The sequence below is a fragment of the Artemia sp. Qi Xiang Cuo genome, chromosome 12 (genome assembly GCF_049724085.1).
Source record: "Artemia sp. Qi Xiang Cuo chromosome 12, ASM4972408v1, whole genome shotgun sequence".
In the NCBI taxonomy this organism is placed as follows: Eukaryota; Metazoa; Arthropoda; class Branchiopoda; order Anostraca; family Artemiidae; genus Artemia; species Artemia sp. Qi Xiang Cuo.
The window spans coordinates 45,488,348-45,511,069 of NC_142805.1; the positions used below are offsets into that span (position 1 = coordinate 45,488,348).

The 22,722-nt window shown below is 35.2% G+C and overlaps 1 protein-coding gene across 1 annotated transcript in view; it reads right to left on the reverse strand.

The window, feature by feature from the left end:
* Nucleotides 1–220: 220 nt before the first annotated feature.
* Nucleotides 221–22,722, reverse strand: part of LOC148946176 (deoxyribonuclease TATDN1-like) — a 46,666-nt gene continuing 24,164 nt past the window's right edge. Inside the window, 3 exon segments of the mRNA XM_089097844.1 lie at nt 221–366; nt 7,831–8,034; nt 19,962–20,168. Of these exon segments, the coding sequence (XP_088953970.1) occupies nt 264–366; nt 7,831–8,034; nt 19,962–20,168 (514 nt within the window). The 3' untranslated portion in view covers nt 221–263.

Below are 22,722 nucleotides of genomic sequence, written 5' to 3' on the forward strand. Positions count from 1 at the left end.
TATTTTTAGGTCCCATTATATCAAACTTCGGAAAAATCTTCTCGTCTTTTGGAACAATTTTTGGAAAAATTTGTTCCTATACAAGAACAAGTCATCAGAGAAAATGCCCCAATAAATTATTAAATACCATTAAATGTTCCTTGAACCTTTGACATGAGGAAAAAGACAATGGAACTTCGCAGATCCAAAAACCGTGTTTCATAAAGAAGTCAAATAAAAGTGTCTTTCATATTACTTTACTGATAGAAATATTATACACAGATTCAAACAGTGGAAAAGAACATTTTACAAGAATTTTCATAGATTTTATCAGCCAGTGTATCTATGTCAGCACTTCGGATACAAGATAAAATTTCAAGAACTTGCCTAAAAGAGGAAAGAAGTAAATTAGAAAATTATTCCAAAAAAATTTGGAAAGTAAAAAGGAACGAAACTAAATCAATAAATATAAGCTAAAAAAAATTTACAAGACTGCAAGTTTAAAAACACAATACCAGAACAGTTTATTGAATTAAATACATGACAATCAAGAAGATAAGCCATTCAGAAGTCAAATTGAATAAATCCAATTTGTATATATTCCTCAGATTTCAACCTCATAGCAGTTTGTGTTTTGGACATTTAACAAGCATGACCACATTTTTGTTTTTTTTTCCTTTCTTAGAGGAAAGTAAGTGAGTAAGTTTTTTTTCATTTCTTTAAATAACACGATAGGCTCATGAAAAACAAAACATTAATACATATGTTCTTTTTCTTATTTTTTTCTTATTTAACAGAATTTCTCGCTTTTATGTGTTCACCAAAGATTTGAATCTGAATCACGATGAAGCCCCAGCCCGAATTATCTATTTCGTAGAAAGATCTCAAATGTGAGACAAAGTTATAACATAAGGAATTTCTGTTGTACTTGAAACAAACATAGAATTTTTTTTAACAAATTAATAGTAAGTTTATATAAACTTGTCTCTTAGTACAAAATCTTGTGTTAAAGATCTTCACAGGAAGTTGTTTTCAAATATTTGACTGAGATAAAAAAATAAATGTGTGAAAATTATAGAGCGTCATCAAACATTCCGACAAATGCGCTGATGAAGCCCCAGTCCAAATTATCTATTTCGTAGAAAGATCTCGAATCTGATACAAAGTCATAAGATAAGGATTTTCTGTTTTACTTGAAAAAACATAGAATTTTTTTTTTAACAAATTGCTAGTAAGTTTATATAAACTTGTCTCTTAGTACAAAATCTTGTGTTTAAGATCTTCACAGGAAGTTTTTTTCAAATATTTGACCGAGATAAAAATAAATGCATGAAAATTATAGAGCGTCATCGAACATTCGGACAAGAAGCCGATGAAGCCCCAGTCCGAATTTTCTATTTCGTTGAAAGATCTCGAATCTGAGACAAAGTCATAACATGAAGAATTTCTGTTGTACTTGAAAAAACATAGAATTTTTTTTTAACAAATTGCTAGTAAGTTTATATAAACTTGTCTCTTAGTATAAAAATCTTGTCTTTAAGATCTTCACAGGAAGTTTTTTTCAAATATTTGACCGAAATAAAAATAAATGCATGAAAATTATAAATCGTCATCGAACATTCCGACAAATGCGCCGATGAAGCCCCAGTCCGAATTTTCTATTTCGTTTAAAGATCTCGAATATGAGACAAAGTCATAACATGAAGAATTTCTGTTGTACTTGAAAAAACAGAATTTTTTTTTTTACAAATTGCTAGTAAGTTTATATAAACTTGTCTCTTAGTACAAAAATCTTGTGTTAAAGATCTTCACAGGAAGTTGTTTTCAAATATTTGACCGAAATAAAAATAAATGCATGAAAATTATAAATCGTCATCGAACATTCCGACAAATGCGCCGATGAAGCCCCAGTCTGAATTTTCTATTTCGTTGAAAGATCTTGAATCTGAGACAAAGTCATAAGATGAAGAATTTCTGTTGTACTTGAAAAAACAGAATTTTTTTTTAACAAATTGCTAGTAAGTTTATATAAACTTGTCTCTTAGTATAAAAATCTTGTGTTAAAGATCTTCACAGGAAGTTGTTTTCAAATATTTGACCGAAATAAAAATAAATGCATGAAAATTATAGAGCGTCATCGAACATTCTGACAAATGCGCCGATGAAGCCCCAGTCCGAATTTTCTATTTCGTTTAAAGATCTTGAATCTGAGACAAAGTCATAAGATGAAGAATTTCTGTTGTACTTGAAAAATCAGAATTTTTTTTTTAACAAATTGCTAGTAAGTTTATATAAACTTGTCTCTTAGTACAAAAACCTTGTGTTAAAGATCTTCACAGGAAGTTGTTTTCAAATATTTGACCGAGATAAGAATAAATGTATGAAAATTATAGTGTGTCATCGAACATTCCGACAAATGCGCTGACGAGGATAGACTAAATATAGAAGGCTGAATTGTTCTAATGGTGTAAGATAGTTTGTGGTCTCCTTCATCCTTCCTCTCCTTCATCCATATTCATCCATCTTCCTCCTCCTTCATCCATCCTTCATACAGCTTCTTCATCCGTCCCTACCCTAAAAAGGTAAGGTCACCCCCGTAGTCGCATATATTCGTCAGGGTAGAACTTTTACGATTCTGTCTAATTAGAACCGTGACTACAAACAACGCTGAAGGGGGGGGGGATCTTGAAGAGGGACACCTCTCGAGGAAATTATAGCTTAGTAAATGACAAAACATTCCACTGGATTTTAATTAATGAGTAATTATTCTGGGTTTCGTTTTAAATAATTTGGGAATTGCAACATAAAACTGAAAGAATACAATCGTATTGACTTTTTGACCGACGAAGGTACACGTTTTGAACCAAAATTGAGAGGAGTTTTGAAAACTCATCTTAAACGATTAGGAAATACTAAATTATGAGACGTAGCATTTATTTATTCGAGAAGAATAAGCCTAGCTGCAAGCTAGCAATAAACAAACCATGGCCCATAATAGATAAAACGTTAAAAATACTTTTTTTTAAAAACTGTTAACTGTGGAAAATCGCCATTTGAAGCTGATTCAGGAATGGTAATTCAGATTTCGATTAGTTGCAATGGTGAAAGTGCATAGTAAAAAAGAAAATTACCAAAATTTTAAACGATAGCCTGAAAATGGTATTGAGAAAGAAAAACAAATAAAATAAATTCCGTGTAGGAATTCTGAAAAAATCATTCAGTGAAAAAATTTTACCTGGAAATTTTCCTCCCCGCGGAAAATTATCCGCGTGGACCGCCTATCTAAAAAAAAATCTTCCAACACTGAAAAATGTCTATACTTCCCAGTAATAAATAATATACGTAAACAACGGACAAATTTCATAATTTGCCCTAAAGGATGTGGGGGTCCTGCTATCCCCGAAGGCGTAGTTACTGGACCTTTCAACTATTCTGAACAAAATAGCTATCTCAAAATTTTAATTGGGCGACTTTGGGGAAAACAGAGGCGTCGGAGGGGGGCTAGTTGCCCTCCAATATTTTTTATCACTTAGACAGGGGACTAGGAATATTAATTTTCGTTCGAACGGGCCATCTCCCAGAATTCTAGGACCATTGGCTCGAAAACGATCATCCCTGGAAAAAAAAACATTAAACATGCATCCGTGACTTAACTTCTGGCAAAAATTAAAAAACTCCATATTTTTGCATATGGGAGTTTGAAACTTCTGTAGTAGCGTTCTTGGATGAGCTGGATCTGATGGTGCGATTTTCATTAAGATTCCACGATTGTTTCTTTTTTTCGGGGGGGGGAGGGGTGCTTCTCTTCTTTTTTTTTCAAAAATCAGTCAAGTTTTCCCAGGCTCGAACCTTTTGGTAAGTAATAGTGATTTGGATAAATTGTGTAAAAGTAATTTGCGTAAATAATAGTGAAATATTCTAAGATAAGATAGTATAAGATATCTATTTCCAAAATCACTATCACAAGCCCCAAAGGGTCGTAACAAATATCATAAAAAAACAGGAAAACCGTCAAAGAATGCCAAAAAAACAACAACAAGAAAAATCAGAATGAAAAATCATTTGTCCGCCAATTAAAAAATTGAAAATGTCAATTAAAAAATTAAAAAGATAAAAACTGGTCAAAACTAAATAAAAAAATACATATGAAAAAAGTTAAAAGGGACACAAAAAAGGGGGAGGGGATCAAAAGAAGCGAATAAATACAAAAACCTGGCACCAGCACCACCATCCAATAAAAAAAACAGAAGAACAGAAACCAGGGATAATGTATTTATTTTTTCCGCAATGAAGGGGACAGAAGTTTTTTTCATATCTGGAGGTAGAGCAGCGAACGGGGGAAAAATAGGAATGGGTTCAGAAATGGGTACGTTTGGGGAAAATACTTTGCGTGCGAGGGTTTGCTATTACAATTTTTGCAAAACGGAGGCACAACATAACTCCTGCGCTCAAGGGTTTCCAGACTATCCTTTCTTAGAAGCAGAAAGTATGGCACTTTACCTTCTTTGAAAATTATTCGCAGGGCTCTTTTTTGGAATCTAAAAAATTGATAGGGAATCGAGATTTTAGACTTGTCACAAGTCAAAGATATTAGCAGAGTCTCAATTTGTGATATGGAAAATGTTGAGGAGGAATGAAAATATCAAATTAAAAATCCATTAAACCGTAATAAAGCTGTCAGAACTGATTTAAACAAGAATAAAAAAAAAAATGGACACTTTGGAAGTGAATGAAGATACATTTTGCCAGGAGGAGTAAGAGACAGAACAAAAAGGATTGATAGGACCTCAGATTCCGATAGTCTGGAAATATAGTGGTTGTAAAGTTAGAGATAATATAGTTCCAAAGTTAGAGATAACATACTAAGGATTATGAATATTACTTTCGAAAAGCGGAAAGTACCTAGTGATTTTAGGAGAGCTTTGGTTTTCCTCCATTATCACCTCCCTTTACAAGGAAGGTGATAAAAGCGGCCTGTAATCACAGACTGAAGTTATTGCAGGGGTCTTGGCGTGATTTCTGTAAGAAGCAAATTGCTTAAGGCCCATTCACAATGAGATATTACTAATACCGAGTTTTAGCTAGCTCTAATTTTGGGGATCAGTTGAATCCAAAACTGCTTGCAATATAGATTTAGCTAGCGTGCAGAACTGGATCAAGCTAAAACTGATTTCAATTTGAACTTAGTTAAGGTCAAATCAATTAGATATTTTCGTAGAACTTCCTGATTGGCTACTACCCGAACCTCATCCAGGTAGAAAATAAACTGTCCAAAAAAATGGAATAAAAAAGTAGCTACGGTACATAGCTATAGAACTCTCCCCTTGAGGAGGAAGATTGATAAGGATTTAATTCCAGTGATGAGGTTATGCGAAAGAGTCTCTATACTAATCCAAAAAAGAAAAAGAAGTGGAATAAAAAAGGTGAAATATCGGGAGGACCGAGTGGAGCTCGTCAGGGCTTAAGAACCTTTGTACGACAAAGTAAACAAGGGCAAAATGAAACCCAAAATAAAGATAAATGCATGGGAATATTTACAGCGTTAATTGATTTGAATATTTAATTACATATCAGATGAACAATTTAAATGGATATATTACAGCATTAAATGGATAATTATCCATTGTAAATAGTTAAATTTGATAATTAGCATTAGTTAATATCGGTTTTCGGAATGGGCTGAATTTTGGCTTTAAAAAAATCTCATTGCAAAAGGGCTTTTAGCCTAATTCAACTTATTAGACTAGGAGACATTGTAGACAGAGTTTTACGGGAAAAACAACGTGGTTATAAGAAGGGGAGGGGATACGCCTATCAAACATTAACTCTTCGATCATAAATTTAGAAGATTCGAAATCATGGGACCACTTTAGTTCTCAGTTTTAGTAATTTTAACAAAACAATGACTATAGGCAGCGCAATAGCGCCGCCTAAGTGAAGAGCGATTAGGGCACAATGTATTATTTATTGTTTTTTTTTTTTTCTGACCAAGGCACTTCGTATAGGAAATGTCGTAGAAACTTCGAAAAGCGCTCATTCGTTTGGAAATTTAAAGTTCTAGCACCATTTTTAAGAGTCCAAATGATTGGAGGGTAAACAGCCCCCCCCCCATGCCCATCATTTCCCCAATCACATCCAAACAAAACTTCGAGATAGCCATTTTGTTCAGCATAGTTGAAAAGTCCAGTAATTATGTCTTTGGGAATGACAACCTCCCCCTACAGCCCTCAGGGCAAGGGCTACAAGTTATACTAGTTGCCCATTATTAACATCTAAGGTTTTTATGGAAGGGGTGGTCTTATGAACTTCGGATGGGGATCATTCGATTGGAAATTATAAGTTCTAGTGCCCTCTTTAAGAGTCGAAATTGATCGAAGGGCAATAAGCCCCTCCCCCACGTCCCCCAAATGCATTCGGTAGAAATTTTGAGATAGCCATTTTCTTCAAAATAGTTCAATGACCACTTAACAAGACGACACAATCCCCCAGAGCCTAAAGCGGGGCTCCCACAACGTCAGTAAAGTTAATAAAACTGTCCATAGAGTTAATAAACCGTTTTTCTCTTATAACTTTATTGACTTTATGGTTGTCGAAAAGAAGTTAAACTTTATTTAACTTTTTCAATAAAGTCCTGAAAGTTTAGCCAATAGAAGAAGTTTCAATTCAGCTAAAAGAAACTAATTAGATAGCAAGTCTTGAACTTCTTTCTCTTATCTGTGGAACATTGATATGTGGAACATAGAAGCAGAAGACTTGCTTATTTTACTAGTGAGAAATAAACCTTTAATATACAGTTCCTCACAAGGGGAACATAAGAACAGAATTTATGTTGGAAACGCATTCAAGGAAATAAGTGAAGTAATGTGTCAAGAATTGGGTCCTCATTTTTATCTGTCAGCCTTCTTTAGTAAATTTTAAAGTAAAAACAACATCCAACTTACGACTAACTTATTAAATTGAAAAAGTTATAAAAAAATAATGTCAGATATATTCAAGAATGAACGTGTGAATAATTCAAATTAATTGCTTCAAAAAATTTCCATAAGGTCAGGAAGGTAAAATTCATGTGTGAGCGCGACGAACTTTACGGTATGTAACTATGCGGAATACTTTATTAACTTTGTTGACGCCGTGAGAGCCCCGCTTAAGGGCAAGGGTTGTAAGTTATACCCCAAGGGAATACAAACTTTATGGAAAGGCTTACCGTAAAAACTTTAGAGGAGGCTCATTTGATTGGAAATTGAAAACTCTGGTTCCCTTTTAAGAGCCAAAGTGATAAGAGGGCAACTAGCCCCCTTCCCCCCCACGCCCTCTTTTCCCCAAACGCATCTGATCAAAATTGTGACATAGCCATTTTGTCCAAAATAGTCCAAAGATCATGTAACATTGCCTTCAGGGTGACAAAGTCCCCCCAGAGGCAAGAGTTGTAACTTATGCCCCGGGGAAATATAAGGTTTTTATGGAATTGGTGGTCGCATGAACTTCGAAGGGGGCTCACTTGATTGAAAATAGGAATTTCTAGTGCCCTTTTTAAGAGTAAAAAGCGATCGGAGGGCAACCAACCACCCCCTCCTACGCCCATCATTTCCGAAAACTCATCCAATCAAAATTAGATGTTCGGCAATTGGTCCATTGTTTACATATAGTATATGCTATTGAGAAAGGTGGGCATGTTTGACCTTTACTTTCCAAAAAGACCAAGGGCATTCAGGTGAGCCTTTCAAAGAATTTTGAGGGGGTTCTGAACTAAATCAAAACACCTTATGTGCATACGGGTTGTCAATAGAAGCAGTAGAAATCTTTAATAGAAGATTTTAGAAATACCACTACGCGAAACTTGAAAATACTCACCGAATTTGGCAAGGTTCATTTCTTGACTTAACCAAGGAATCTGGCTTCCATTTTTCTCGTTTTACAGAGGGATAAAAGGTTTGTATGTGTTTGAAGCCAGCGTGAGTTGGTCTTATCTCACACCATGGAGAGTCAGTCTCAATATGAAGTCTATCTTCTGGAATTAGAGCAGCCACTTGAAGGTTTTCTTCTGTTTTCAACGAGCTGAAAATAAAATTGCTCTTAAAAATATATTTAAGGGTCTTTTTCAAAGGGACTCAAATTTTATAACTCAAACTTTGAATTTTATAAAATGTGACCTTTGATGTGAACATGACCCGATGAAAATACGTGCAACATAGACAGATACGCAAGGAGGGTCTTCATACCTAACTCTCTCCCCAAAATCGATAGAATTTTATGATTTGCCTTATAATTTTCTTCAAATAATTTGTCTGTTCTTTTGCATTTCTTCAGAGATGACTGGATTCCCCAGTTGCAAACCCAATTCTTTAAATTTTTGTCGCAGCAATAGCTGCAATCAAGCAAAGAACAAATCACGGCCCATAATGACAGACAGTATAAAAACACGTTTAAAAGAAAGAATTCAAGTGAAAAAAAATCTTTTAAAGGCAATTCAGGAATCACTTCTATTACATTAGTTTAACTTAATAGCAAAACTTTATTTCGAAAACAATATTTCTGTGACTCTGAAAAAAAAACTTGGAACTCCTCAAGCATGGTGGTGGATCAAAATAAAAAGTGTACTTCTGGAACTGCCATTATCGAAAACTCTAAACTGGATGTTTATAATTCTCCCCTTGAACTGCAAGGAAAATTACTTTCTTATTTTTCCTTTTTTGGGTTTTTCCGCGGTAGTAGTCTTGTCGGGCCATTAGTCGTATAATATTGAAAGAGGGGTCATTTGACTTAAATCATAATACCCCTAATAACAAAAGAGATCACGCCACAAAAAGAACGCCGTTTTCTGCCCGAAGAAAGTCAAAATGCCAAGGAATGTAAATTCTAAGATAGCCAGTTGATTTTTCATGGTGTAAAACCCTACGCCAGAAGCTTAGTCCCCCTCCTCTCCTTTAAAAACTAGAAAAATCCGTGAGGAACAGAAACGCGTCTCTTCTTCTTATTTCGTTAGCGCTAACTAGCTGCTGCAAGATCGCAGAGATGTTTAATTTCTCATTTAAAATATAGTGCTCGCAACGTGCCATATGGCACCAGAACAGCAATATTTAGTTCCATTTATGAAGTGAAAAGGCTGAGAAGCACAACTAGGGTATTAATGTAATTTCTATGGTCAAAACTTTTTCCGGAGGTTTACGATCACCCTTATTGTATACCCGGTCCCAGTCCCCTTTTTAATTGAAAACTAAAAAACACACTTTGAAAAAAAGAGAAAAAAAGGCAGTTTTTTTTATCTGCAACTGAAACCAGAAGTTGAAACCGATATCTAATGCCCAATTTTAATAAAAACCTATGTTGACTTCTTCAGTTTCACAATCTGACTTAGAAAAAGATTTTTTGCAAATTTTGTTGTGTATATTAAAAAATAAAACTAAAAACGAGCAAAATTAATCAGGAAAAGCAAAGTTTTTTTTTTTTTTTACAGAAGTTTTTTTTTTTTTTTACAGAGCGAAATTATAGCTTCACAGGTTCTGCAAGATACATCTACAAAACTAAACTGACCCAAAATATTTCCCAGTGTTTTTAGAATTCTAAAAACTAGAGATTTACTGAGAACCGAGCTTGCTTGAGTTTATTAGATAATTATAATTGTATACTGAAAATGAGTATTACAAATTATTCTTTTTTTTAAAGGCTACTTATGGACTTTCTCGCTCCTAAAAAACATCCTGATGTCTGTATTTATGTATTATATCGGTTAACAAGATTTATTTTGCTTTGGGTGAAACAACATCTGCATTCGTACAATTGAAAGGGGTACCACTGCTTTTACAGGTTGTCCTGGTGAGTAACATCATGCTTAGTTTTTAAGTTTTCCTACAGTTTTAAGTGTCTACACCATTTTAGTGTGATTATTTTTTGTTTTAGTTTTTTTAGTTGATAATATAATGTTCAAGTTTATTAGTTTTATAAGACACTGGTTTTAAATACTTTTAATTATTTAAACCACAAGACTTATATGGGTGCAATTTGTTATTTATTCTTTTTTTTTACCAAGGCACTTTGTATAGAATGAGTTGTCGTAGAAACTTCTAGTGCCTTTTTAAGAGCCAAAAGTGATTGGAGGGCAAACAACCCCCCCGCCCCCGCCCATCAATTTCCCACACACATAAAATCACAATTTTTAGATAGACATATTGTTTAACATAGTTGAAAGCTCCAGTAATTACGTCTTTGGGGATAGGGGATATCAACCCCACTGCTCTCAGAGCAAGGGCTGTAAGTTACACAATTGTTTATATATAGTATATATTGTTGAGAAGAGTGGTTACGTTTGACCTTTACTTTCCAAAAAAGACAAAGGACATTCAGGTGGGCCTTTCAGAGAATGTTGAGGGGAGTGTTGAACTGAATCAAAACACGTTATTGAAATTTTGGAACTTTCAGGTAATGATAACAGATAAATTCACGTAAAAGCAATATTTGCACGCTAGTATTACTACTGCTATATCTCCTACTACTACTACAGCTACCACTACTACTGCTACTACTTCCACTACTACTACTAAAACTACTCCCTCTGTAGCGATTACTGCCAAGGCTGAGGATATTGAAATAAACATCTGAGGAAATTTTGAAGGGAAAGTTGAAATAAATCAAAGTATACTATGTGAATATAGATTGTCAAAAGGGCGTATCAGGAAAACTTTTGGAATGGTTTAGCGTATCAAGATAAAACTTCCGGAGCATCATGAGGGAGATTTTCAGCTGACCAAAAGGCAACATCTACATGCTACTACTGCTGTTAATACTGCTGCTACTACTACCACTAAGACAACACCGTTGCTGCCACTACTACTCCTACTACTTACACTATTATTATGATACTAGCACTATTAAAGCTGAGCTAAGCTAAGATTAAGGCAAAAGAAATGTAAAGAAAGTAGAGAAAGCATTAAAATATAAACAAAAGATGTGTGAAGTGGAGGCCGTGGATAAAGTGGCCGAGGATCTGAAAGATGCTTCAAGACGGCATAATAGTAAAATATTATGCCGGTATGGTAATCAATTGAGATGGAGTAGTAAATGCGGACTTGGCCTAGTTAAAGATAGGAATGGGTCTCAATTAGCTATAAGGAAAAAACTAAAGAGAGATGGGCCGAAAATTTTGAGAATTTGCTTAACCGAGATAGAGTTGCAGGAAAAAATATAGAGGAAAATGAAAAAGTTTGTGATACCTTGGATGTGAAGGAAGATTTGTTTTGTGAGAAATAATTAGCGACAGTACTAAAAGCACTAAAGAATGAATGGGATCCTGGTGCTAATAGGATGGTAAACAAGTTTATTAAGTGTGGTGATCCTGAGCTTAGAATCACACTACTGAATATAATGAATATGATTTTTGTAAAAAAAGAAGTACTTAGTAATCATGAAAATTCCTCAAGTGTATCACTTTACAGGAAAGGTGGTCAAAGTGAGTGTGGTAATTATCGACGGATTAGTCTGGTCTTTGTAGGTAGTAAATTACTTAGTAATATGATACTTTTTAGACTGAGAGATGCCGTAGACAAAGTTTTAAGAGAAGAGCAGTGCGGTTTTAGAAAAGGTACAGGATGTGTCGATCAAATTTTCACTCATAGGCTAATAATTGAGAAGTGCCTGAGTTTTCAAACACCTTTGGTCCTCAGTTTCATAGATTATGAGCAAGTGTTCGATTCTGTTGATAGAAGAGCTTTAGTAAAGGTTTTATCCTTGCGTGGTATACCAGGAAAATACCTTAAAGTGATTAGTGCTATGCACGAGAACAATACTGCCGCGGTTAAGGTAGTGAACGAGGTTAGCAGCTGGTTTTATATTAAATCAGGAGTTAGGCAGGATTGTGTTCTATCCCCCTTTGTCTGGATTATTTTGATGGACTTTGTTTTAAGGAGCACAGGAAAGGCAATGGGAGACCCAGGAATAAAATGGGGAGGACAAAGTCTTCTGGACTTAGAGTTTGCTAATGAATTATATATCTTAGATAAAAGTGTGAGCCAAATAAATGAAATCGTAGATGTTTTGTGTGTTCAAGGCCGTAGAATATGTTTGAAAATTAATGTTAAGAGGAACAAGTCGCTGAGGTTAGGAATAAGTGAAGATGAAAAGGTGAAGTTGGTTAATTAAAAGATTGATCAGGTGGGCAGCTTCAATTACCTTGGTAGTATTATTAGTAAAGATGGTGGGAGCAGTGAATATGTTAAATATAGAATAGCCAAGGCTCAGGGTGTTTTTTCATAGTAAAAAAAAGTTTGGAAGAATGGGAAGATAAGTCTGCAAACCAAGATTAGAATATTAGAAACTACAGTGATGACAGTGGTCAAATATGGCTCTGAAGCATGGACGCTCCGAAAAGAGGATGAAGACTTGCTCGACGTTTTCCAGCGAAATTGCTTAAGGACTGTTTGGGTACTAGGCTGACTAACCGTATTTCAAATAATAGGCTATACGAAAAGTGTGGTTCAATACCGCTCTCTAGGGCTATAATGAAAGAAAGGTTGATGTGGCTAGGGCACGTTGTGCGGATGAAGGATGACAGATTGCCGAAGATTGTTCTTTTCGGCCAACCATCTAGGGGTAAACGGAAAGCGGGTCGTCCCCGTCAGGGGTGGGAGGACGTCATAAAAAAGATTTTAAGGAAATGGAAACTTTATGGGCGGGTGTAAAAAGGAAAGCTTTGAATAGATTGGGGTAGATGAGGAGCGTGTGTAGCCGTGTTGGCCTCAGGTGGCTTCGTGCTGCGGTGAGCTGTTAGTAGTAATAGTAGTAGTAAGGCTGAGCGTATGAAGGTGAAAATTTTAGACTATTGAGGAGAAATTTGAAATAAATCCAAACACACTATTTGCATGCAGATTGTCAAAATGGCGTACCTCAACGATGGATTTAAGTATTAATTCAGTTAAAAAGGTTTTTTTAACTGAAAGTAAGGAGCGGCATTGAAACTTAAAACGAACAGAAATTATTCCGTTTATGAAAGGGGCTGTCCCCTCCTCAACGCCTCGCTCTTTACGCTAAAGTTTTTTTTGTTTTAAAAAATAGACTTGTGAGAAGGAGTCTAACTTTAGCGTAATGAGCGAGGTGTTGAGGAGAGGACAGCCCCTTTCATATATACATTTGAAATCAGCATAAATTCTGATTCTTTTGATGTATCTATTGGAAAACTCCGTTTTTTAGAGTTTCTGTTACTATTAAGCCGGGTCGCTCCTTACTTACAGTTAGTTACCACGAACTGTTGGATTGGAACTTTCAGAGGATACTTGAGGAAGAAGATCAATTGACCAAAAGGCAATATGTGCATACTGCTACTAATACAAGTACCGCTGCTAATTTTACGTACTACTAGTTCTACTACTACTATTATTACAACTAAACTACTAATTTTATTGCAACTACTTGTAAATCTAAGAGTATTAAGATAAAAAGGGCGTGAAAGGAGGGTCAAAAGGACGTATCAGCAATATTTTTGGAACGAGTACCGTATCAAGATGAGACTTCCAGGGTATCATGAAGAGTATGTTCAAATAAACCAAAAGGCAACATGTACATGCTACTACTGCTATCAATACTGCTGTACTACTGTCACAACTAGACCCCGGGGCCGCGCCGATGAGGGAAGACCGGCGGCGGTGCCAAAAACAGCGCGCCACGCCGCCGGTAAGACGTCGGCGGCGCGCCGCCGGCGCGATCAATGTTGACCGCAAACATTAACGTTTTCATTAGTCTTTCTCAAATCACAGCTTAAATTTACAACAGATTCGAGCCTATGCATGAGTTCAAAACCTCACAAGTCGCTGGCTGGAAACTGGTCTTCTTTGTTATTCATCAAGAGAAGTAGAAATCTGGTAGAAACGAAATGGCTACCCTTGCATAATAGTTGAAGTATCTATTAGCTATGTATTCTTAACACAAATAATTATCAAAATTAGTAGTTTTTTTCATCGAGCATTATTGCATACGAAACTTCAAATACCGTATCACAAAATTCGTCAGTTATCTGGGTAAAAACTTTGAATATAAGTTTGAACTTGGAAGCTAAATTTTTTCATAATGCCCTTTGCCAATATCTGCTTTGTCACCTTTAACAGTTGAAATGGGCGACTTTGGTATTGATCGTTTTTTTTTTGCTCTTTTAAATTCCTATAAATCTTTCCTTGTAATAAAAGCGGGTTTTAATAACAATTAAAAAAAAATACATCAAGTACAACTCACAAGTGTATAACTCACGAAAATCTTGTTAATTTTTAATTATCATAGGGGTTGGACAAAGATGTTGTACGGAGTATTTTTGCTTGGCTTCTTCCTTCTTTAATTTACATGTGTTGATTCATATTTCAAAACATTATCCAACTGTCGAAATATATCATACATAAAACATAAAACAATATTTACAATACACAAAAGAACATACAATTGCAAGCAGAAATATATGTAAAACACATCAACCTGTCCTACCAATTTTTTCCACAATCATTTTGAATAGGATAACTTAAAATTTCACCTTAAAAAATAATCAAGCATCAGTTCCCAATGACGAAATGTGGATGACCCACCTCAGTACTGGAAGGAAAATGGAAGTTAATTTCCAATCAATGTGTTAGTCTCAACCTTGAGACTAACATGGAAGTTAATTCATGAATTTATATAATGGACGATATCACAAAATTGAACAGCTTTTCGAAGAGCATGCATAGCAATTCAACGTAATCTTGTATGATTCGAATATGTTTCAATTATAATTAAACTAAAATGAAAAAATTATGACATTCGAAACTTTTAACTGAGACAGTGAACGTTTGGAAATTTTCCTTAGGGGTATTCTCATTGAATTTCCTTTTTTTTAAGATCGTGGCAACGCGTGACGGGTAGGCTGGTATACTAATGAAATTCCAAATATTAGTATGTGTAAAAAAAAGGTATTTTTTTTTTTAAATAGATGTGAAGGGACGAAAAATTTAGGGGTTAACTGATCGAAAAAAATCCTTCAGTCAAACTTGGATATCAATTCTAACTGTAGGCTTTTGTTACGTTTGTTAAGAATAAAAACAGTTTATCCACTTTGTATGGCCTGAGTTTGCTTTCGATAAGAGAGTTCAAAATCTCATTGTTGTAAAATAATAATTCCCTACCCCCCCCCTCTGGGAACCACCTTGATAGGATACCGTCTCTGCTTTAAATTAAAAAAAAATAACTTTTTGGCATCCCTGTTTTCAATAAAAAAAAATCAAAGTTCTATCACAAAAATATAATAACTCCCTATGCCCCTCCCCTCTGGATACCATCTTGATAGGATACCGTCTCTGCTTTAAATTAAAAAAATAACTTTTTGGCATCCCTGCTTTCAATAAAAAAATTCAAGATATTATCATTTAAATATAATACTTCCCTAAACCCCCCCCCCTGGATACCATACACTTTGATAGGGTACCTTCTCTGCTTTAAATTAAAAAAATAATTAAATTTTTGGCATCTCTGGTTTTAATGAAAAAATATCAAGGTACTATCACTTAAATATAATAACTCCCTATGCCCCCCCCTATGGATACCATCATCTTGATAGGATGCCGTCTCTGCTTTAAATAAAAAAAAATTAACCATTTTGCATCCCTGCTTTCATTAAAAAAAACTTCGAGATGTTATCCTTTCAATGTAATACCTCCCTACCCCCCCTCTGGATACCACTTTGCTAGGATACTGTCTCAGCTTTACATAAAAAAAAATTATTTATCTAATAATTAAATAGGTCACAATATGGTTCAAACAAACATGCGAAAAAACGTTGAACAGCTTAGTTTTACTTGAAAAAAAAAAATTAAGGGTATGAGTAAAGGGTACTAAGATGACAACAAAAAAGGCAAAGCTATTCAGATTCACATTGAACTATTGGAAAACTGAACAATAGATACGCCTTGTCCCTCATTAATATCAAAAGAATCCTTTTAAAAGGTAATAAAAACGAAAGTAAGTTTGCGCCAGTAGCCTTATGAACAATTGCAAAATACCGAAGACAATGAACGAGTTCCAATAGGGGGTCCTGGGGCTATCAAAATATTTTAATGGTTTCGCAGGGAATTTGATAGCATTTTTTTCCATCTCCGCTTTAAATGAAAAAAATAAATATCTTTTTTGCATCCCTCATTTATATATAAAAAATGAGGTATTATCGTTTTAAATGTAGAGCCTCCTATCCCTCCCCCCTATAGGCAATACTTTACATTTTTTTATGAATATTATTTTTTGGTTAAATTCTGTTTCAATCTTTAATTCTCCAACCTTGTGCATAGCTTAGTCTATAGCTAAATTTTGTCTCAGTAGAAGGTTGTTTGTTGTTGTTGTTTTTTTTTTGGGGGGGGGGGGTAAAATATTTTCAGACAGAAGATTGTATTTTCATTATTCTATTAGGCGTTCAACAATTGGGTATTAAACATTAAGAAATTATTATATAAAAACAGCAAAATAAAAAAAAAATCTGCAAACTTACAATTCACTTGTAGAAACGATCTTCGATCTTCAAAATCAAACTGTAGTGAATGCTGCATTCTATAATTCTATTCAACTTGAAAATAAAATTCTTGACTACAAATGATGTAAGGAATTGCAAGTGGGAAACCGGATTCGAAATGATTTAAACTCATTTCATAAAGACGATATTTTGTTTTCTCAACATATGAAGAACTGTGTATATTGCAATACTTGCAATTCAATAGCATAATGCATCTGTCTGATTTTTATGGAAAGTAATAAAAGAGATGAAAATTAATGAACCAGAGAGTAGTGAAGAATTATGGTATGCAAAGTAATATTAGGCAGGGAAAGTCACTGGTGATAAATCGCTAGGGGTGGCACCGTGATTTTCAGGGATTCGGGAAACCCAATTTTTTTCGGGGTGACGCATAGATTTTCGGGGAAACACTCGAAAATTCGGGGATAGTGCAAGCCCTGCTTGATTTCTAATCAGGAAAATCGAAATACTAAACCACAGGAGAAGGAAAAGCTCCGACTTTGCGGTTGACGCAATAAAGAATTGCCCGAAAATTAATTAAAAGTCGACCGAATGCCGCCGCCTTAGCCGGTGGCGGCATGCCCGCGGAGCACCGGCGGCGTTGCGACACTTTGGTGGCGGTTGTCTAGGCCTATTGTTGACGGGGGTTAGTTACTCCACCGGCGTGGTGCCGGGGTCTAGTCACAACTACTACTAATACAACACAACAACTCCACAGTACTACTGATATGATACTAGTACTATTTAGGGTAAGCGTATAAAGGTGAAAATTTGAGAGAATATTGAGGGGAAATCTGAACTAAATCAAAACAAACTATGTGCATGCAGATTGTCAAAAGGGCGTATCTCAAGAATAGATTCGGATATTAAGTTAGAACTTCCAGAGAATACTTAAAGGGGAAGATCAATTGACCAAAAGATAATATGTGCCCGCTAATACCAGTACTACTACCATTGCTACTTTTACTACTACTACTACTGCTACTCCAACTATTACTCCTATTGCAACTACCTGTAAGACTAAGAGTATTAAGATGAAAATTTCAGGAAGAGTTGAGAGGGAATTTGAAAAAAATTAAAACTATGAATATACAGGTTATCAACAGGGGATGATGTCATAGCAACGGCTGATTGCATTAAGTTGAAGCTTCCAGGGCTTGATGAGGGGGGTGTTCAACTGACCAAAAGTCGATATGTTAATACTGCTGCGACTAATACTAATAGTATTACTACTAATCCTATATCTAGTACTACTACCATGAGCGCCCATAGGCTGAACTCCAGGGGGGGGCTTAGTTTGTCTGATCGGCACATTTAATGCTCCAAAATAGGAACCCTAGAGCCAAAATATAAAAAATAAGGCAGCATCATTCAGCCAGGAGGGGGCTGGCACCCCTCCTCCCCCCTTATGGGCACCCATGACTACTACTACTAGTACTTTGACTACTATTACAACAATACCTAAGAATATGAAGGTGAAAATCTCAGGGAATATTGAGGGGGGGAGTTGAACTGAATCACAACTTGCTGTCTGTATGCAGGTCATCAAAAGGGCGTATCACCAATATCTTACTACCGTTTTAGTGTGTGAAGTTGAAACTTACAGGGCCTGTTGTGAGGGATGTTGAACTAACCAAAAGGTAATACTTACATCCTAATATTACTGCTTCTTCTACTACTATCACTACTACTACTGCTACCACTATTACTACTGCTACAACTACTACTGTTAGTAAAGCTAAGGCTACTACTACTACTGCAACTGCTATTGCTACTAGTATTACCACTACAACTGCTAACAAAGCTAAGAATATTAAGGCGAAAATTTTGGGTAATATTGAAACAGTATTGAACTAAATCAAAACAGACTATGCAAATAAGCCGGCAAATTATTAAGAGGAGGCATCAGCAATGCTTCAGGAAGGGCTTATGGTATTAAGTTGAAAATTTCAGCGTGTTTTTGTGGGATTGTTAAAGAGAATATAATTTGCATTTTACTGAAAACATATATTTTAAATGTTTTAACTTTTTTAACTTTAATAAATCAAAAATAATTAAAACTTTTACGAATAAATATCAGTATATGTATATTAAACTTTCAATTTACACTCATATTTTTTTGTTTTTATTTAAATAAAGTGCAAATTATGTTCTAATCTTCAGAAAGCATGGGGGGCGTCAGAACTATTCATGTTAATTTTTGCTCGCTTTGAGTTTGAATAAAATTTGAAGAATAAAATTTTTGCTATCTTTTTTTGATGAGCAACAAGACATTTTGTCTGAAACTTTTTAAAGAGCAAGAAAGACGAGGAAAGAGGGGTACAATTCAAAATTTAAGTAGAACCCTACAGATTAATCACGGTAATATCCCAGCTTCATATTGCTGTTCGAGCGCGCGGGGGTTCTACCGCTGAGGAAGGTTTCTTGATTTCGCGCGCTTAAAAAGACCTTTGGATCTACCCGCTAAGCTGTAGTCAACTACCATTACAGGCTCTGATCCAGGAGTAAAAATTTTGCAAGCCCTAACAGGGATATAACTAAAAAAGTTCACCTCCTCCCTTAAGTTCTTTTGCAAGCTAGTTGTTTTGTAATAATTGTAAAATTAGCCCTTATACTAGCATAAAATTAGACCATGTGTAGGTCGGTTATAGCATATACCCTTGTAGACAGATCTTAAGTAGTTAACTTCGTAGTAGTTTAACGTCGTTAAATTTACTTCGTTACATCTACTGTTACGTTGATAATACTTTTTTTTTTCTGCTGTCCTTGTTTTCGCAGGAATGTCTTACAGGCTTTACTTTTGGTGCACCGCAGATTACTTTTTGTATTTTTATCTAAATTGATAATAAATTATGGTATTGCCAAAAAAAAAAAAAAAAAAAAAAAAAAAAAGTTTATAGTACTCCTTTCTTATTTATAGCAGAATTCGCCAACAAAAACTTTCCTATTCTCCTTTGCTTTAGTTTGCATTTATATGCATGATTCAACACGGAAATTTAGTTCAGTTTTCGCTAGTTTTATTTTTCGTCTAGTGACTAGTTTTCGCTATTTCTCAATTAGAATATTAACAATGTTAATCTGTTAGAAAAGAATACAAACGAATTTAAAGTCAGATAAACTTATCATGGATGAAGCATTTGATAATACAAACATTACTTCCCATGCAGCTCTTGATAATATCAACATCACTTTCCATACAGAAAAAATTACAGAAAAAGCTTTAACATGATCTGCAATTGAATATTGACCACGGTGTAGACCCTGGCATATCCAGGGAATTCTAGGTACTTATGACTTTATTTTACCATAAGTATAATTTCTGTTGTTTCACGATCTAGCTAAACAAATCCTTTCAAGTAGGGGTACTATGAGTCGTAAAAGGATATAGATGCTTTTAACAGAAGATATACAAGTGAACTTTAAAAAGTGAAGAATTCTGCAATTTCCAAGCAAAGTTTTGATAAAAAGGAAATATTACCATCCATTGATTCCAATATCAAATCCCAACAGTAAGATTTCCTTAGCTTCTTCAAAGCTACCATCAAAGGAGTGAACAACACCTTTCAGAACCGAATTAGTGTTGTTGCGCTTCAAAATGTCAAGTAGATCGCATGTCGATTTTCTATTGTGTAAAAATAATGGCAGTCCTGTTAGCTTGGCCAGCTCTAGCTGATACTCAAAATACCTAAAAAATACAATTTAAATGAATATTACGGATAATCCATTACTCTCGTGCTTAGAATCCGTGATTTCATGATAATCAGGCTTCCAAAAGACCTTCTGAGCGTTCGAAACTTGAAATCTCAAGCTGCACCCCCTAGAATATATTACATTTTTGGAACCTACAAAAAAAGACACAGTATTTGCCGCCAGTTTTTCTTTTCTTTAAAAGTTGCCAATCGGATGACAGGAATAAATAGCTTTTGTGAAGCCTGACCAAGCAATAAACAATACAAACACAAACACACGAACTTATTAGTCCAAACACAAAATTATTAGACCCCCCCCCCCCCAAAGATGCCACTTCCAACACCGAAATCAAATTTTTAATCAGTAAGAACAGAAATACTTGGGGCTGCACTTATTATGGCGCCCACTGAGCCATTTGTTCATACATTACAACCGTTTTTTACTAAAACAGCTATGGTAAAATTTGGATTGGATTCTATATGGGTAGAACTTAAGGAAGGGGCACCCTGTGGTAGACTAGAAGTTGAAGAGCGTCTGGTTTCAACCCTTGAAAAGGTTTGTCAACCCTTAACAAGGATACTGGAGCTTCTAATTTGCGATCGAGTAAGACCTCCCCCAAGTCTCCATGACATTATGTATTATGAAGTAAAAAAAAAAACTCATAGTACATGGAAGAAAAATCGCTGTTTACTGGGTCTATTCTAACGTGTAGAATGTAATCGTAATAAGCCCAAGGAATCGTCATTGCCACTGAAGAGATAGTTATTTTTTAAACGTTGTGTTGCTCCAATTTTATTCCGGTGTTTCGCCCAAGATGTCCCCATGTTTCGGAATGTCTCCATAGTTTCGTATAATTTACCAATTTTGAAGGGTTCTCGTGAACTACCCCCCCCCCAATAAAAATCCAGTATGCATACCTGGTCGACCGTTCCAAATTCTGGAAACCAACGGTAGCACCAATTAGCATTGTCGTGGCTTTTAAGAAGAAATAAAAAACAAACTTTAAGATACAACTACTTTTCTTGGCCTTTTAGCTGCATGTTTTATTCAATATACGGGATATTTTTACCCATTCGCACATACTCAATTAAACTGACTATTGTAACTGGTCCCTGTGCGTTTTTTCTTTTTTTTTGAGCAGAAGCAGTGTCTAGGAATACGCACGCTAGGAGCCTGATTTCTGGGCTCTTCTTATTTAGACATAAATTAAAAATCTGTTTCCCTTTATTATTGCTCCCCCGGAAAATTCCTACGCAAGGACCTGGGTGTGTCTAAAAAAAGGAACAAAAACTTATTATCTAAAGTTCATCTTGTTGACTCGGTCACTTATGACACTTGTTTATCATAAAAACATAATAGAAGGAACCGGTGTCTTTGAACCAAGTAGCCTGAACTTCAGTAAAATATGCGCTAACTCCCGTATTGTTTGCACTCTCATTCTTACGAATAGAGGAACCTGCAAAGCTAACTTAGCAAAGCATAGCTATGAAAATACAATTTAGAACAAACTGCGGATATAGTAGTACTAACAGTACACAGCTAATGTGCGATTCTTTCTAAAACCCAGTTTCTCATTTTGATTTATTTGTTCACATAAATCTATGATATTTTGTGTATCTCTTCGTAAACAGAAATTTGGAAACAAATATTGACCTATTTAAAATAAAACAAATAATGTGTATGGTTTTGAATTCTACCATGTCTTTGACACAAAAAATGCCAAGATTCCGACGCAATCAAAAGTGAATTTATCTCTTAAATCCAAGACTAGACAAACCAAGCGGCTCATTCTACAACCAATCATAGAGATTAGAAATCCTCAGATGGCTCTGGTTCGAATTTAAGAAATTTAGAAATTAAAGGTGGAATACCGTGTCATAGGATTGATACATGACCAACAAGTCCCCTGAAATCGCAGGCGAATGGTGAGACTTATAGTTTTCCAAGTGTTTGGTTAAATGGCACGGGTAAATGGCGGGAGTAAGTATGACTCTCTTACTAGACAAATACTTCTGTTAGCTATTGGAAAGGCAATCTCCTTTAATCATGAACTTATCCTGCTATAAAAACTCTAACCCCCAAACACACACAAAAAAATAATAAATAAATGAAAATGTAAAAATAAATACTAGAGGATATTCTACACCCTACGTTCTACCTGGATTTTGGAATACAGGTAGAATATTCCTAAATTCCTTTCTTCATTGTTTTTATTTGTTATTCTTTGTTTTTGGCTGCTCAATTTGAATGTGATAAAAAATTTCTAAAGGGGAAATTTAAGCGGAAGGGGGTATTTTCCTTGGAGGGAGAGTTTTCCCGGGGATGAATTTTTCAGGGGGAAGAAGGAATTCATCGGATCTCATTGTAGCACTAGATACAACATGTCCAACTTTTCTGCTATCCACGTGTTCACAATTTAAGGGCCTAGTCCTTGGGCAGGTGTTGGTGATGCAACCGCTCGTTTTTTGGAATCAATTTAAAAAACAACTTTCCGAAAAAAAGTTTTTCAAAGAGAAATAAAGGCCATATAAAACTTAAAATCAAAAGAA